Source organism: Micromesistius poutassou (genome assembly GCF_964030765.1).
Source record: "Micromesistius poutassou genome assembly, contig: SCAFFOLD_4888, whole genome shotgun sequence".
Taxonomy (NCBI): Eukaryota; Metazoa; Chordata; class Actinopteri; order Gadiformes; family Gadidae; genus Micromesistius; species Micromesistius poutassou.
The window spans coordinates 1-18,905 of NW_028179228.1; the positions used below are offsets into that span (position 1 = coordinate 1).

The 18,905-nt window shown below is 42.8% G+C and overlaps 2 protein-coding genes across 5 annotated transcripts; both read left to right on the plus strand.

The window, feature by feature from the left end:
* Positions 1-446: 446 nt before the first annotated feature.
* Positions 447-3,202, plus strand: LOC311373018 (myoferlin-like; the record flags this gene model as incomplete). The annotated part of the gene is made up of 10 exons (XM_084489883.1): positions 447-595; positions 793-932; positions 1,026-1,114; positions 1,200-1,295; positions 1,587-1,728; positions 1,868-1,967; positions 2,066-2,259; positions 2,342-2,451; positions 2,578-2,725; positions 2,919-3,202. Coding segments are annotated over 10 exons (1,207 nt in total), but the record flags the coding sequence as incomplete, so codon positions are not given.
* A 322-nt stretch (positions 3,203-3,524) lies between these two features.
* Positions 3,525-15,627, plus strand: LOC311373016 (poly(ADP-ribose) glycohydrolase-like). 4 transcript variants are annotated; one of them, XM_084489879.1, is made up of 9 exons: positions 3,525-3,658; positions 4,301-4,359; positions 4,597-5,205; positions 5,775-5,907; positions 7,006-7,128; positions 7,638-7,718; positions 8,038-8,112; positions 13,816-13,908; positions 15,431-15,626. In XM_084489879.1, the coding sequence occupies exons 2-9, from the start codon at positions 4,331-4,333 to the stop codon at positions 15,587-15,589; spliced, it is 1,302 nt and encodes a 433-aa protein (XP_084346005.1). In that variant the 5' UTR covers positions 3,525-3,658; positions 4,301-4,330; the 3' UTR covers positions 15,590-15,626. The 4 variants fall into 4 exon arrangements, with proteins under 4 accessions (XP_084346005.1, XP_084346007.1, XP_084346006.1 ...); XM_084489880.1 differs by lacking the exon at positions 3,525-3,658 and adding an exon at positions 3,765-3,864 and having other exon boundaries at positions 15,431-15,627; XM_084489881.1 differs by lacking the exon at positions 4,597-5,205 and having other exon boundaries at positions 15,431-15,624.
* Positions 15,628-18,905: the final 3,278 nt, after the last annotated feature.

An 18,905-nucleotide genomic window follows, 5' to 3' on the forward strand; every position in this document is an offset into this window, starting at 1 on the left:
AAAGAAACATGTACATGACATGACATGTAGCAAAGCTTCAGCGTAACGTGTTGAGACAAAATATAAACAAGGTGGATTTTCTCCTTTCTTATACCCTGGAAATCCAGAGTTCTCGGGAGAGCACAATTTCATATCTATTGGTTAGCTCCGCTGGTCTGGATACGTCACCCCTTCTATTCTTCTGATTGGTCGTAGTGTTATCCAATTGCATGCAGTGATATTTTCAAATGCATGCTTGGTGCCCCCCCGAGTTGGGCCATTTTCATTTCTTGTTGCCAGACCCTACAGCTTTCTAGATGTGGGTCTGGATTTCCAGGCTACCTTTCTTATGTAACCAAAGTAAAGTTAGAACAAATTGGAGTAGCTCCAAACAAAGTGCTGCATGGCCTAGTATAAAACAACAAGCACAGGAGACAGCATATGTGTAAGCATGTGTTTCCCTACAGCTCAGGGACCAACCAGTGGCGGGACCAGCTGAAGCCCTCTCAGATCCTGCAGAACCTGGCCAGGCTGAGGGGGATTCCTCCCCCAGGCATACAGATGGACGGCAGCTCTCTGTCCTTTGAAGGGAAACAGTACAGCCTGCTGGACTTTGGTGGGCATAATAACACTCCATGGCATTGATGTCGTTGAGGCATTCTTAAAGAATAGAAGGATAACTCCCATGGTCACACGTCTTAATTGTTTGTTAAACAATTATACACTGATGTTGACTTTACTTTCACTTTCACTTTCACTTTCGTGGTCTACAGGGATTCTTTGAAAAACTTTTGTTTCCTTGTCCTTTTTCAGAGGCCAATAAGGTGGAGCACCAGCATCTTGGCCCACCGAAGGAAAGGCTGGCCCTGCATGTCCTCAGGAACCAGGGGTTGGTACCAGAGCATGTGGAGACCAGGACTCTGTACAGTTCTTTTCAGCCAACACTATCCCAGGTTAGACCTTAACACAATGTAAATGGACAAAGATTATGTATGTGTGCTATAGTGTTTAATTTAAATGTAACATTACTTCTTCCCTAAATTCAGGGGAAAATACAAATGTGGGTGGACATCTTCCCCAAGAGCCTTGGCGTGCCTGGGCCGCCGTTTGACATAGAACCGCGCAAAGCCAAACGGTATGAATACCCAAACTACAAAATAATGTCATGGATGTTATTTGATATGGGCATGGACATACCTCACATAACGGTGTGATTTTAGGTACCACCTACGGACCATAATCTGGAACACAACAGATGTCATACTGGACGAAACGAGTATCACTGGAGAAAACATGAGTGACATCTACGTTAAAGGGTACATGATTGTGTATAGTAAACATTGCTTTGGTTTAGTGAAATAGTAATACTATATTCAATTTGGTGGAAGCATCTCTGTGAGTAGAGACATTCTTAGCCGAAGTGACCCCTGTGGGAATCAGTGAGATAGACAGGAGCCCTTTTAATACCTTTTACTCCTTAAATGCGGTTTTCACAACCATAAATGTATTCATTAATTCAATGCATTGAATGTTGGCGTCATATTTGGTGAAATATTTCTATCACACATAACTTTAATTTGGTTAAATATCACTATCACGTCTCCCAGATGGATGCCAGGGATGGAGCAGGATAAGCAGAAGACAGATGTCCACTACAGATCCCTGGACGGAGACGGGAACTTCAACTGGAGGTTCATCTTCGGGTTCGACTACCTGCCAGCAGAACAACTGTGTCTGGTCTCTAAAAAAGTAGGAGTAACATAAATTCAACATCTCTTGTTTTTCCACTAAGTAATATATCCTCTCTGTATATGCAGCGAGGATACATGCTTCAAATGTAAATGAGACTGGAGAACAACAGCAAGATGTTGATGGTTTGTCTTTCCAGAACAATTTTTGGAATCTGGACAAAACCGAATTCAGGATCCCTCCGAAGTTGAACATCCAGATATGGGACAATGACAAATTCTCCTTGGATGACTACCTAGGTGGGTCAATGCTGCTCTTTATTTACAACTAACCCAGACAATACAAACACGTTGAAAAAACACATGACTTAACTTTAACGTCCATAACTCTGCCACAGGCACAGTGGAGCTGGATCTGCTGCATCTGATTCCTCCAGCTAAAAGCCCAGAGAAGTGCAGCCTGAAGATGATACCGGGCATGGAAGGCTCAAGCCTGTCCAAAACTTCACCAGCTACCTCCTTGTTCTCCCAGAAGTCAGTGCGAGGCTGGTGGCCTTGCCTGATTGAGCAGGATGGAAAACATGTGATTGGGGTATGTTAAAAAATAACAACTAACAATCAACAGAGTACATGTGTTAGCAGGATTGTTTTGTCATTTCTTTCATGTTTTACAGGGGAAGGTGGAGATGACCTTAGAGATTGTGGAGGAGAAGGAAGTGGAGGAAAAACCAGCGGGGAAGGGCAGGGATGAGCCCAACATGAACCCTAGACTGGAGGCTCCCAAGTAAGATGATGTTTCTCTCTTAGGAGTTCAAATTAATTATCTTTAATATTTTCTTGCGTTCATAAATTAATAAACATACAAAAATTATCAATTGATAGTGAACTATTTTAATGTTTTGTCTTCCAGCCGCCCAGACACATCATTCTTCTGGTTCACAAATCCGTGCAAGACAATGAAATTCATTGTGTGGCGCAGATTCAAATGGATTTTCATCATATCCATTATTCTAATACTGGTGATCCTGTTCCTGGCAATCATGCTCTACTCCCTGCCTGTAAGATCATCTATCATATTGACACATCCTGATATACACATTGCATTCTGCATATTGATCATAGACTATCTATGTCTCCATAAAGCTCCTATTGAGTATCACATGAATACCACATTTGAATATATATTTTGCATTCTATAGAAATAAATCATAAATAAATCAGTAACCTATGTATTAATTGTTGTGTCCACAGAACTACATCTCAATGAAGATTGTGAAGCCTTTCTCATAGTCAGTGCTTCCAAGGCTGCCCCCCTGCTCCAAAAAACAAAGAGGGATGATGGTTCACTATAGCCAGTAACCTGCCCATTGGAATCAGCAATTGAACAAAATGAATGTTTTCATGCCTGCTATTATTCAGATTGATTATCTTCTTTGAAAGGCCCTTGTTTCGCTTTTGCACTACGATTAACGCTAAATAGGTTGTTTGTTGTTGTTTTCAGCGTGTACGCATTTTGTATATCAGTAAAATCTATGAAATGTGAGCATTTAAATAAACGTAATAATGACTTGTTTGCATTATTGTGCCATTATAGTTACTATAGAAAAGGTGAAAAATAATAATATATATATATTCTGTTCCTCCTGTCAGAGGAACGACCCGACTCAGTTTCTAAAGACGTTGACGCGTTTGTTTTGAAACTGATCATCCGTTACATTCCTAGGAAGGATATGCACGACAACAAACTCTCTTTACGATAGAGTTGCTGGGATACCTACTCATTATCCCGCCCCTTTTTCCAAATGCATGTTTTGATTGGTTGTGATTTGATTGCGTCACCCCGTGATGTCACTCAGCGACGAATTGAAACTAAAACAATACCAAAGGATGATACATAAAGTAGTTTTGTCTCAAGACAATTCCGTTGATGCAAAACAGTTACAAAAAAATGTAATATTTCGAACTCAGACGTACACAAAGAGAGCGTGATTGTAAGTTGGATCAAGCTTTTTAATGGACAGTTTGGCACCATGATCTCCATCAGTTCCAGTCTGTACTTTGACCACTCAATGCTAGCTTAACAACAATAGCTAGCGTCATTCTTCAGCAGGTTGACAAGTAATATGTCGTATTTTAGACTCACTATGTCCATGAGAAGATGCCCATGAGAAGATGGCTAGATGAATCGCTCATGCAGGTAGTGTGTCATGGGTCTTAGGTAACGTTATACTGATAATAAACGAAGAGCCATGTCAAGTTAGCTAGCTCGTCATATATTGTGGTGGTCGTTATAGAATCAGTTTTGTGAAGACCCTGTGCTCTGTGAAGGTGTGCTGGCTGCAGTCTGTGTTGTTTAGTCGAGATCGTCAAGGCGTCACGCAGAAACAAATCACGGATCAGAAATCGGGAGCTGAAACCGTTTCAGCTGGCAGTCTTGTAGCTAACTGTTATAACTCAATTCTGAGATACACGCTAATTGCTTTTATAATAACACACCTGAAGTCACATGCCTCTTTTTTATTTTCTTGCTTTAGTACCTCCTTTATTTTTGAAATACTAATTTCCTTTGTCTTGGAATGGTGATGATGAAAGTCAAGAAAGTTTGAAAGTTTAAATTTTTTCCATCTTCATAGCTTTGATACTTCTCCCTGAATTCCCTCAAGATGGATCAAGAAATGGATTCCCAAAAAAGGTACTAACTTCCATGTTAACTAACCTGCTTAGACACATACATGTATTGTGCATCAGTAGTGTACATTTGCTTAATCTCTAATAATCATAAGTAGCTAAAACTGGTCTCATATATATATATCAAATATATATATAGAAATGAAAACATTATGTACTTATTGGCACATATTTTACAAAGAAGTGTAAGTGTAATTTTGCTTTCCAGTAAGTGAACCCTACTTTGATCTGATAATTATAGTGACCTAGGTGCTGATGGGTCAGAAGGTGCCACGGATATAACATTAACGCAACACGAAGACAGAAGTGAGCTTCCTGGTAAACCCACAATGTGTGTACTGGTAGAAGATTGTAAGTCAACGTCTTCTCAGAATGACATGGACTTTGGGGCCACGAGTGGACCAGATGATCTGGGCTTGACCTTGGCTAAAGAAGAAACCGCTGAGATGCAATGCCACAATGGACAGAAATCAAGCAAGAGGCCCAACTCGCCAGAACCCCACCCGGTTGAAATAGCCTCGGCATCAAATCCAAAGCACAGCCTCCATCTCAGTTGTAGCCCTAAAAATGTTCTCGATGCACCTGATGATGTGGCGATGCTGAGCCCTGAAAGCCCTGTATGTAAACATCTCCAAGTAGACAGCGCCACTCCGTACAGGGAACCCAAGTTTCCTGATTTAGCAGCAAACACAGACCATTCAGGGATTTTGGAACTGGAATCCGGGCCACCTGTCACAGCCCAAGTGGATTCCACGGTTGCATCAAAGGATGCCGTAAAAACTGCACGTGTTGGGTCTTCTCATACGAAATATGACTCCACTGGACACCACACAGGAACCACTTTAAAAGGGTAACTGTTTTGCCTAGCAGCATGTTTTGTTTATTTACCCGTGTATTTTTCGATGATGGATTCGGAAAAGTCGCATCAGTTGTCCTTTAATGCTTGGCTTGCCCTGCCCTCATCGTGTACTCTAGTTAAATAGTTAAGTTAAGTTAAATAGGACTCTAAACTGAGATGCTTATCTCAGTTTAGAGTCCCATTTAAAATTGTTCTGGCCCGTAACAAAGAGCCTTTTTGGAAAGAAACAGGGACGAATTAAAGTACAAAAAATATGAATATTCAGATATCTTCTACTTATACCTCATTGGGATAATGCAGAATATGTTCTGTTTGCTTACAATTGTTACTTACAACAATGAAGTACATTTTCTTGTACTTTGCAACTCGTTGCTGTTTCTCCCCAAAACTGCTTCTTCTCACAGGTGAACACTATTCTCCATTGAGTTAGATTGGACTCTATCCTGAAATAAGAGTCGTCTGCATGGCTGGAGTACCCGACAGGGCTGGGAGTGCTCTCCATCCAATGCAAGCCGTTGTGCACTGACCCTTTCCTCCTGCTCTCCCTTTCCCATTTTCAGCTTTGCGTTCTCATTGGACGAATTGGACAGACCGTGGCTGGGGACACCCATCGACGAGCTGAACCGAATGCCCCAGTGTGCTCCTCCTCTGTCCCACCTGAAGCCCATGCCTAGCCACACAGTCACAGTTAGGGTGAGCTCACCTTTTGTGTTTGGTTGGTGTTTGTCTCATGGTTGTTTGTCAGTCAGACATGTAAAGCTGTTGAATATATTTTTTTTTAGCACAAATACAAGCGCACATAAACAGGTCACACATGTGCAGGCTTTCAAACCCATGTTGAGACACACACACACACACACACACACACACACACACACACACACACACACACACACACACACACACACACACACACTAATACAACTATAAGGAAATAATTAATTAATAGAAGCTGCTGATGGGTGTACCTGATGCATCTGTTTGTGTTGTTTGTAAAGGAATGATATATCGACCATTTGGTGGATATTAAAATATAGTGAGTGCATCCATTCCTGCCACCCTGGCAGTGTTAATGCCATGCTTGACAAGTTGAGCTAGACAGAAGAACAAACTAGGCAACAGGAGCACTTGAGCTAAGCTATGCATAAAAGAGGTTATGAGCGCCATGGTGGATCCTGTCTGTCTTTGGAGTTATGAGGAGAGAGTTGTTGTGAATAGGGAGAATTGAGTCAGGCAGTGTGAAGTCAGCACGCAACCCCCTGAGGGCCTCTTGTCAGTAAAGCTCCCATCACACTGCCGTATCCTCCTCAATCAGTCCCTAAGGAATACTCATACACATACACAGAAACACACACACACACACACACATGCACACACACATGCACGCACATATACATACACAAACGCATAAAAAATTGAAGCAGCTGGCATGAATTTTAAGTTTTTTTTTTCCATCAGAAGATGTTGTTTCTATGATGGTCATGATCATGTCTATAGATGCAGTAATAACATAACACTCTATCACTTCAAATGTAATATTTGTGATACACCCTCCAGTGCAAATAGTTAGATAAAGTTTAAATATCTAGTTAGATCAAATCTCTAATTTGTATTTTTCGAATTTCACTTTTTTATAACATCACAAATAAACTATACTCTATTTTATCCCAAAAGTGACTCTTGAGATCACTAAATACAATTAAAACCAAGAAGTTTGTCTGCTTTATTTCTTCTTGAGTAAACCCAGCCCTGTACCATCATTTTATCCGTCTTTTGTTCTGGATGCTCCAGACAGACCTCCTGAGAGAGGGGGAGGTCCCCATCCAGTACCCGTCCAAGTTCAAAGACGCGTGGGACGACATGTCCGTCAAGATGCCCTGCTCCGAGAAGAACCTCTTCCCCGTCGAGACGGAGGTACTGGCAAACACAAGGCCCACTACACTTTAAATGCACTGAAGCATAAGCCCTGGAGACGGTCCATCTTAGTTTCAAGGGGGGCCAATACAGATATCCTGAGTAGAGGATGTGATTTCTAACCTCAATACACACAAGGACTCAAGTTCACATTTACGACACTCACATTCACCCATTAATGCACGCACAGACAGACAGACAGACGGACAGACTGACACAGACACACAGACACGGGTTTGGACCCTAATGCTCGCAGTCTACTAGTAGACATCCTTGAGCAAAATTCCCTAATCCCCAATAATGACCGAAAACATTACGGTAAGACGCTTTGCATTAAAGCTAATGCTAATGAATGCTAATGAAAAAAAACGTAAATACTAGGAACCGATTACCAAATCAAACCAGTAACCCTCCTTTTACCAGAAGAGGCCACCCTAACTTGGGACAGTACACGAAGGTGGTCAGCAGACATGTTTTTCAGTAAGGTGTGTGTGTGGTGTGTTGCGTAGGGTGGAGGCGGGGTACAGAGCCGATGGGTGCTGATCCAGACTGCCCTGATGGGCGAGTTCAAGAGTTCCCTGGACGTCAAGGTAAGAAGGATAGAGATGGTCACTCTCATAAGATTCTGATGTAGAGCTTAAAGTATGTCCTAGGTTTACTTTTCAGCCCAAAGTCTGTATGTATACAGTTAAGTGTGGAGTTGTGGGATCCAAACCCAATTCCGTAAACAACCACAGGATGGCAGAGTTTAATTCACACATGTTAAATTAGGAGTTGGTTTAAAACCATTGCTGTATTTACCAGATTATGAGTATATGCACACCTTATATGTTCCCCATCATCAATTATTGGCTGTGTTTAAAATCCTTAAAACCTGTGTAAAAACCAAAGTGTATTTCTTGCATTCAGGACGCGATACTGAGGTACAACATAGCCCACGCCAAGAAGTGGGACTTCACGGCCCTAAACCTTCTTTGTACAGAGGTAAGATTTGTATGCCAAAAGATAAGACTCAATTTGTTTAGTCCCAGCTGCAAAAGATGAAAGAAACAGTGAAAAATCACAGACAGCGATAAAGATACTGATCTTTGAAGCACCAGGGTGGAGGTATTTGGGAGAGGAGGTTGTGGTGGGGGCACCCGTTGGGTGGTGCTGGGGTCTCATAGATGATTAATGGTGTCGTAGATGTGGGAATATTTATTGTTCCACATTCTATTAAACCAGGATATATCGTATCTGCCGGCTACATTATATCACTTAATCCTCCCCTTTGCTGAATTGACGGCCGCCTTGATGTACCACGGTGCCACGTTTGTACATGACTTACCTGTTGAAAGACTCATAAATCAATGGTATTATCTTGCGCTCTGAGCCTGGTGTTTTTCACTCTCTTCACCAACGAGCAGCGGTCAGTCTCAGTAGTCTGCTCTAACGAGGAGCTCTGCTGCTCACAGCCTTGTTATCCTCAAGCGGATCCGATGTATGGCGGCCCATCCGCGTGAATCTTCCCCGTCTGCTACCTGCGACAACAGGAGCGTGTGTGCGTGTGTGCACAAGTGTAGTGTGTGTGTGTGTGTGTGTGTGTGTGTGTGTGTGTGCAAACACACACGTGTTACCTGTGTGTGTGTGTGTGTGTGTGTGTGTGTGTGTACACCTTCCAGTTAGGAGGTTTGGGGAAAGAGCATGGCAGCAGCAGCTGTTTCAGGTGAACCAAGGGAATCCCTATCATCCCTAGCAGTGTGTGGCAGACAGCTTCCCTGTCTCACGCACACACACGCACACACACACACACACACACACACGCAAACACACGTGCACCTCTCAAGAATCTCCACTACTCAGAAACATTGAACATTGCACCCCACTAGGAGTGATTCTTGGCTGTCAATTAGTATTTTCCAGCTATCAGTGTTATCAGTGTTTCCCCCAGCGCTGTATGGTTAAGGCGGCCGCCTTAACAACACTAGGGCCCCGCCTTGACTACCAATGTATTTGGAAAAAAAAAATATATATATATATATATATATATATGTATTTTATTTATTTTTTTATTATTACTATGCATAACCAAAGTACAAAACTCTTGTAGGGAAAGAAAACGTACTTCCATCAGGTACAAAATTTATAGATAAATAATGCATTGGTAATACTGTTTACAACAATAGTCCAATAGTGCCAATAAAGCTTTTTGAATGGAATTGAAACGGCGGCATCTGGTGGTTGTACAGCCACGCAGGATAGCATGCGCGAATGCTTCTTGTCAGCTGTGCCACAAATAAGAAGATCCATTTGTATTCAAATAAACTGTTGTTTATTTCATTAGTGCGGATTGGCATCTTTGAGCAAAATACCGGCAAATGTTTTTGCACCGGCGCTATGCGCCGCGCCTCCTCACACTGGGCAGCGACCACCTTGACTAAGACATTTCCTGGGGGAAACACTGGTTATCATTTTTGTTGAATACTTGTTAAATAATATTTATGTTACAAATTCATACAATTTAGTTTTTTAGCAGATGCTCTTATCGATGCTTATGCTTATGGTGGACCAAATCCTTAAGGAGCAGCTATGGAGCACAAGCCACGTTGTTTGGCATTATTCTTAGCACAAATTTAGTTTTCAATCTGCAATTTGCAGCAGTCCCTCCGCCTGGGTTTTATAATACTGTTGCTTCTGTTCTAAACAATCAAATATATAGGCTGCTTCCTAAATGTATTCTAAAGTCATTCATGAACTTATAGTATAATATAGTTTCGTATATTCTGATCTTCTATTGCAGAATACCATTTGGCTGTCAGTATTTCTTCACTGTATTGCTCCAATGACAATAATGAAAATCTTTCAATTTAGGGGGGTAATGATATATGTTTTTAAATTAAACAAAAAGCTATATAATTTTTTAAATTTTTTTTTTACTCTGTATAGCTGATTGCAGTAGTGCCGGTAATTGATCAGCATTGCTGCCAACCACTGTTGGATGCATTGAGGGAAACACTGGGTGTAGCCGTTGGCTAACAGTGGGAATAGATAGAATGTAAGAAGGAGGGAGGGGTCTCCCAAAGCATGGCTGGGTGCTATAGATACTCTCCAGGGTGGCCTTTTTTCTTGAATACAGCCATTATTCAGAGGATCATCCATTTACTAGCCAACTATCTGAACAGGCAAAGAGACAGAAACCCCAGAAAAAAAACATCTCACTTTCAGTCAGACGATGAACTTGTTGTTGTCAATAACTTTTTTGTTGTTGTAAATACGGTGAATTTATAATGAATATTGAAAAGTAAAAGTAAAATTAACGATCTGCCCCAGCTTTAAAAGGCATGGAGAAGTGCGTAATGCGTATTGCGTCCAGATAAATTGCACGTGCTGATTTTCATTGCTTAATGACTCAGCCCACATTCAGCCTCCATCTGCAAAACTGGTTTGTTTCTTCCTCCCTCTTAAACAGCTTCTTAGAGAAAGGCAGCAGTAACAGTGCATCAGATCAATAACTGCCGTGGCCGTTTTACAGCTCACTCCAATTTAATTAAAAGGTCCCATTGAATGCTATGGAAGGGGAAACCACCCTGTTGCATCAGCAAATAGACTCCCCCAGTCAGATCCTGCTGATGCTCTCAGCTGTGGATCAACGGAGCTGGGAGACGTCCAGGTTTATACAGGGGAAAAGGTTTGAGTGTTGATACACTCACAGCAATGGTGCGTGAGCTTCCCTGATCAGTGTATGACAAAGAGTACTGGTGAGATGGTCACTGTTTTCGTGTCGATGTGATGCCCCAGTGTTGTGTCGTGACCTTGGGGTCACCTTGGGGTCACGACCCCATGCAGGGTGACCTGAAGAGGTTATGACATTCAGAAGGAGATTGCTGAGTTATATGCTGTAGGTATTCGTTGGTGCATTGTTTTACTAGGGGTGTAATGATACACAAAAGTCACGATTCGGTACGTCCCTCGGTTTTTAAGTCACGGTTAGGTATGTTTTTCGGTACAGCATTTTTTATTATTTTATTTTTATTAAACAATTTGATTTTGATTTGATTTATTCAATTGTATCAAACAAATGCCTTACACAAATGAAAATACATCAAATACAATTGAGGATAAAAACACAATAAAGTCCAGGACATATTTCCATTGTGGTCCTCAACACAAAACATCAGGACAAGACAAGACACTCACAGAGTGTGTGATAATCAATAAAACCTTTTTTCTATTATTATTATTATTTTCTTTTTTTTTTCGGTACATACCGAAATGAAATGTGCATCGAACCGTTAGACCCGTACCGAAAATTTTCGGTACAAATACGCGTATCGTTACACCCATACTTTATACTGATTTCAAGTGTGTCTTTGTCCGTTCCGAGTCTGTTGCACAGTATCTTAGGAAGGTATTGGATCAGCATAACTGTACTGAAGATAATTTACAGTCATGTTCTAATTGTATTTTCTATACTATTGGGAAATGACAGTAAATTGTCTCACCATACCCACGAAATGAAAGTGTTACAATGTTTATTTGCTAATCAATGTCATAACTCTACGTCCTGAGCCAGTTAACTGTAAAATATAGCTTACTGTGAAGTAGAGAATGCAGACATGTAGACCAGTATGAAAGGCACCCATGGACATGGTTGACATCCTAACACGGGCCTATCTCTGTCTTTCACCCTGCTTGATTTACTATAGCACATGTTTTCAATTATCAATTACTTTTGAGTTATCAATTTCACGTATCAATCGGTCAATGATTTCTCTATTTGTATCATGATGACACTGATTCACGGTAATATTATGAATGAAGCAGATGTTGCAATGCATTACAATCCAACGCGAGTAGACCACAATCGCCTGTCCACCTGTCCGTTCTTGTATCAACCAATAAAGAATTCCGGTCGATGTGTGTATGCGTAAACACACCTAACTTAGTGTATGAATGCAGAGTACAGTGCATGGCTCTCTGTGGCCAGCGGTGGCTAGCCTCCTCATGACCCAGCCCTTCCTGCCATCCATCCCGTCCCAGTGGAGCGCTTTATGATGTCTGTGCACCCATTAATCCTGACAGCGTTTAGGCAGACATGCTCTGCAGCCATGTGAAATGCCCGCGGCCAAATTGGAGACTCCACTTCCTGGTTTAGAAATCACGCATGCCCCCCCCTCCCTCTCTCCCTCTCTCCCTCTCTCCCTCTCTCTACCTCTCACTCCCCCCCCCCCCCCCCCCAATTGGTCATTTGCATTTGTTCGAAGAAGGTCCATTTAATCAGACCGGCTACCCAACCCTCCACCCTAACCTTAATGGAAGCAGGCCGGTGATAGATGACTCTGACACCCCTAGCCAATACACTCATAACTGATTGCTCAGTAAATCTGGGTGTATGATAGAATTACTGGACAGTTATTTTAAAAGGGGGGGGGGGGTGGGGGGGTTCAGATGGGTTGCTGAGGCAGGGGCTTCAGCTGTGTCTACAGATGCTGCGAGCCCAGCACATTTTTTGCTCCCGAGATTAATGGTGTTTGGTGGGGAGGGCTTGGGGAGCCCATTTGGTGCGTCGTCACCGGCTCTGCCGCTGTTTTTATTTTATTTTATTATTCTCTCACTGCCCCGAATTTATATTTACCAGCACACAGCGTAGCGTGACGTATATGTATTTATTTTGGTCATAAAGCGCAGGGCAAGAACGGAGGGGCTCCTACCCCATTTAGGAGCCACTCGGCGGTGAGGTTCATAAAGCGCCACGCCGTCGGAGATCCCTCCATGACAGACATACGGTTATGCCGTGTTTAGTTCCCGGTAAACACCTGGGAGGTGCAGCTGGCCTCTCGGGTTTCTGCAGGGCTGAGTGTCTTCCTGAGTACTGGGGTGTGATTAAAGTTATGAAGAGCACCCATTCCCGCCTTGATGGGAGTGAAGGAAATGGGTCTGCGCACCCACGCACATACACACGCACACACGCATGCACGCTCGCACACACACACACACACACACACACACACACACACACACACACACACACACACACACACACACACACACACACACACTGTGCCGATTCACAGCTCAGACAATCCCAATGCCTCTCTACCGTCTGCACTGTTGAAGATGAAGCCACATTAAGCTGGCTTGTTTGTTAAACGGCTGTTTCAGTGCCTTCTATCTATACCCCTCTCCCCCATCTTCTTGTCTTGACTGTCTGAAATGTCAATTGTTTTATAGGTGCAGGTTCACTAGTTTACAAACAATTCTTGTCAGCGTTTAGGAGGAGGACACTAATGACATAGAGATAATTAACATCACCTTCTCGTGAGGAATCCCTTAGAGATGGTGTGACAGCAGTGTGGCTGGAAAGCAGAAAAACACATTTCTTGCTTCTTGCGTGCTCCTAGGTTGTTTGTGTCTGTTTGACAGACCAAAGAGTGACCGAGGACCTTACTTTGTCAACCTGCAACATAACTTCAGTTTCATCTGGGTGCACTCATCGCATGAACACACAGGATATACAATATTGGAAATAGTATTTTTTCAGTTTTTCACTGTGGTCTTGCTTTGCCATTTACTATTGGTTACTATTGCTTTTCAGTACTTGTGTTGCAAAGACCTTCATGCTGACTGAACACAATCTCAGTCCTGTTAAACTCTACCATCAACACAATACTCATGTCTGTCTGTCCTTCTGGGCTTCTCCTCCTCCAGGTTCTGGAACCCTGTGAGGCCCAGCAGCTGTTTGACACCCTCCTGCCTTGCATGGTGAAGCTGGCCCTCAGTGCCCCACGCATCTGCACATCGGTATGTAGTGTTATCACTAACGACTGGCTTCAGATTCCACTAACCATTATCACAGCCTTCTCTAGAACTACTTGAATCGCTAACCGACACAGTGGTCTCTATGTCACTATAGTATGAAAGTATTTTTTTCTGGAAAGGGTGGGCTACTAGTGTAATAGACCAAAGGATGTAAAGTACACACAATTATACAGAGCAGGTATTACCCACGTTGTGCCTGTTAGCAGGGAGCTGGTGGGTAATGAAGTGGGCGCATTGCCTGTGTAGCAAGAGCAGCCATGTTGGAGGCAGGAATCAAGTGTGGAGTGTGGAGGGACATTTTTAACGGCCATCATCTGTCGGCTGGGCCATGCCTGTTGGTTGGAAAGGTTGGCGTTACAATAACCGCAGATTGAATTTCAGATTTCCTACTGCCGTCCTTTCGATTGATTAAATTTGTTTTAACACAAGACTATATTTTTTGTATTGCATATTATTGATGTAATTTATTTAATTCATATTTGATTTTTGGGTGGAAAATGTTATGTTCAAAGAATAAGCTACTTGACTTTAGGATAAGACAAGGCAAATATTGTACCTTATTTGCGGGATATTCAGATGCCACGGCAGCAAGTACAGGACAGCAGAAGACTGAGAACAAAATGCCTTGAATGCCGTATGTCAATGTTAAACATCGCCGATCGAATCCTACTTTGATACAATCTCCTAAGTGCCACAACCCCGTACCTTCTCATTATACATCATGGACGATCTCGGAATGCCAACATCTGCATTCCTCTAATTCAATTCCTTATCTCAGAGCTATGGGAGTAATGAAATAACAGACATTTATTTGGCTGGAGAAATGATCTCCTTGTGTGTGTGTGTGTTTTTTTTTTCCAGTGGAGACTTGGCTTGAGCCCGCCGGTTGTGGTTTTAAAACAAAAGGCACCGTGGAACTTGTGCTCGTCTGCACGCAGCAGCCCTCGCTAATGTTTAAGTGGGTGGGTTATTAGAGGCTGGTATCCATCAGCCCTCAGCCCGGCCTTGGGAGGCTCTTTAAGCCTAATCAGTGGAGATGGATAGGCCCTTCCACCAGGGTCCGACCGCACTGACCAAGAGAGGGAGGGGGGAGGGGGGGACAGAGCCTTAATTACTGGCAGCCATTTAACTAATGGAACTCAGCCTTCCCCCTGTCTTACGGCGCAGGGCTACATGGCTAAACTAATTAGCCTCCCACATCAGGAGATCCTTCTTCCCAAAACACCGTGCCGCCTGGCCACCTACCTAGCCATGCGATGCTCCATCGCTCTCCTCTTTCGCTCTCTCTCACTCTCTCCCTTTCTCTCTCTGTCTCTCTCTCCCTCTCTGTCTCCCTCTCCCTCTCCCTCTCTGTCTCTGTCTCCCCTTCCTCTCCTCCTTTTTATTAATGCCGTGATTGTCCTCAATTGTACAAGGTTATCCAGCGTCCGCCATGTTGTCTCCATGCCCCTGTCTGCTTTGTGTATTTGATAATTATTAATATATGTGTGTGTGTGTTTGTCAGCCCATCCCCCTGCTGAAGGCCAGGCAGAACCACGCCCTGACTCTGTCCCAGGAGCAGATCTCCTGTCTTCTGGCCAACGCCTTCTTCTGCACCTTCCCTAGACGCAATTCTCGCAAGTCAGAGTACTCCAACTACCCCGACATCAACTTCTACAGGTAACGGAGCGCAGCCACGCCAACGTTACGGGCCTTCAAGATATTGAATAAAGTTATTGTGGCAATTGAGATTCATAAAAATGCTGGATGAAACAAGTCGGCACTGTCAGACCTTGTTGGATTGACTGGGAGACGGATTCTAGTGTCTATTTATTTGATTTTATGAATTATTTATTATTATCTGTGAATACATTTTGTTTGTTTATTTGTATGTTTTAATATCTGACGTAATTATCATGACGCACTTAATCATGGAGTAGTTCTAAGCACATACCATTTTAATTAAAATATCCCAGAAGAACAGACAATTCAGCCTCCACCACAGTCCTCTAACAGAGTTCATTAGTATACACCAAAAAAGTAAAATCAAATACAATTGCAATGTTGAAAACCTGTTTGATTTGGTGGGACATGCGACCTACGGTATACACACTACCATAAGGGGGCACTGCAACCTTGGACATGCTTTCATTAGGCTCTCATAATCATCTATCAACCTGTGCACTGTGAGTTTTGACTCTCTTAGGAGAACACCAAAGCATATGTTTAGAGAAAAATAAAAAAATTACACAAAGTTTTCTCTCCCCCCAATGTGGTCTGTCACATTTAACTGTGTGCTATAAGCGTCTCTGTCACAGTAAATCTCAGATAGGGATAGGCCCCTCCATGGGGAGATTGGTTTGTGTCTCTGGGTTGGCAGATCGTCTCTGAGCTGCTTGGTTCCCTGTCTTGTGTGTGTGTGTGTGTGTGTGTGTGTGTGTGTGTGTGTGTGTGTGTGTGTGTGTGTGTGTGTGTGTGTGTGTGTGTGTGTGTGTGTGTGTGTGTGTGAATTCATGTGGCGTGTGTTTACTTGTGTGGTAGACGGTATCAGTGTGGGAGTGTTTTATGGCTGATGTCTGCTCCTGCCTACTCAGACCCAGTGGTGTGTGTGTGTGTGTGTGTGTGTGTGTGTGTGTGTGTGTGTGTGTGTGTGTGTGTGTGTGTGTGTGTGTGTGTGTGTGTGTGTGTGTGTGTGTGTGTGGGCGGGCCACGGCGAGGCTAATTGAAACAAATGTATGTTGTGATGGAGTGAGTTCAAGAAAACAAGCAACAACAAGTGCCTATCTGTGGTCTACCCTCTGCGTCGTGACTCTGCTCCATGGTGAGATATCACTTGTGGTGCTGGTTGGATGTGGGACGATGTGTCATGCATGTCAGGCCAATTAATAGGGAGCCCATTAGTGCCTTCGTTATCAATCTCACGCTACGCAAAATAGACTCCAGAAGGAGTTTCTTTTCCTTCGGCTTCAATCACGTCTACCATCATTTCTGACATCACTGCGTATTGTGTAAGGAATTCATGCGCGCAAATCTATTAGATTTCGCTCGTTATTTTCAGCACCGGTCGGTGGCCAGGCGGTGTTTACAGGACGCCCAATTGCATTTTGGGAGGGAGAAGTTGGAGGGGAAAAAAACGTCTGACACTGGCGCTAACCAGGTTTCGCGATGTCAAGCAAAGTTCGATGTGTGGCCATGGAAAGTGAGTTATAGTTGGCTGCGTTCACATCTCGCATCTCGCATCTCCAAATAATTTGGAGATCCAACTTAATTCAATTTTTCCCCCCAATTTGTCTCGGGCACCCTTCTTCTTCTCATTAGTGGGTCCTAATGGTGTCTGGGAGCAAACCAGGACGGGGCGTGTGAGAGTGCTTCTGGGCTCTGCCGTGAGGGGGGAGTTTCAGCTCTGTATGATTTTTTTTTTTTATGACTCGTTGCTACTTCATAGACACCAACTTCTGTCTTTAACTGTAATTAGCCATCTGCTCCCCCCCTGGGGTAAGACAGCAGCACCAGATTGCACTCTTTATACGCACGCTTTGTGCTGGGTTTTTCAAGCCTCCCTTCTCTGCACTTGACTTGTTATTTTATCTCAACGTTAAATCATGCAGTCGATCATCTGAAATGAGCAACCTCCTTAAAAACCCTTTATGATGTCTGTTCCATCCCTCATATCAGACCCTCTATGATGTCTGTTCCATCCCTCCTATCAGACCCTCTATGATGTCTGTTCCATCCCTCCTATCAGACCCTCTATGAGGTCTGGTCCATCCCTCCTATCAGACCCTCTATGACAGTGGTCATCAACTAACTTTTTAAGCCCAAGATCACTGACCTCAGCCTTGGTGAAAGGCAAGATCTACCTATTGAAGCGTTGAGAGAAAAAACACAGCCCAGATTTTACTTCCAACTTGAGGCCTTTTATTTGGCTAATTGTATTTGAATTACATTGGCTTTGGTCTAATTTGCAAATTGATGCAACCAAGAAAACACTATAAGAAGCATATCAAACCTAGCTGTCTTGAATTTTACAATGTACATTCAATTCTAAGTTTCATTATATAATTTAATTCCAACACAAAAAATAAAGGCATGTGGGCTATTTTCCATTTGTATGAGGAAATTATTCCGTTCATAGTAACCAACAAATTAACATAGATAATAATACATTTTACTTGCCGTTAGCAGATCATATGAAGTGCCATTGTTAACTGTTATGCTCAGTTTTGATTATATTATTATTATATATATATATTACTGTGGAAAGTAACAATTGCGATACTTTCAAGTACATTTTTAAATGCTCAAATGTGTCAAATAATTTGGACTCCATCTCCAGCCCTCTTAAATGGAACTCAAAATACATGTGCATGTGCATGTTTATGTTCATGTTCATGCACGCAAGCATGGAATGCATGGAAGCATGCAATGTTGAAAGATCAGATGTTTGAATTACTTTTGTCCAGGGCATAATGTGCATTTCACCATTACACTCGTTCCAGTAATTTCTTGGAGGGAAAAGTAATGGCTATACTTCCATTTAAAGAAGGCTACTTTTGGATTATTTTGGCTCGTCATTCCTGTTTCTCGCTGACTCACTTGTGTCGTTGTGTGTTCGACTCTGCGTGCTTTCGAATGTGTAAACACCTGCCCAACTCTACCTCCGATTGGCTTACTGTGAAATGTTACTCTACCTAGCAAATCATCATCATTAATGCGATTGTCTCATGCCCTATAATCAAGGAAGAACAGTAGCGAAAGAGAGAGAGAGATAGAGAGAGAGTGTAGTAACTCCGATATATACAACGCCATTATTCCCATCACTGATTAAGAGAGAGAGGGCGAGAAGAGCTTGCAAAACTTAACATTAATCAGGCATATTTTATTATATGTATGTATATGTATGTAGTTTTTTATTTTTCGGGAGCTACAGGGAGAGTCTCAAAGATCGACCAGTCGATCGCGATCGACCAGTCGATCGCGATCGAAGGGTTGGTGACCAC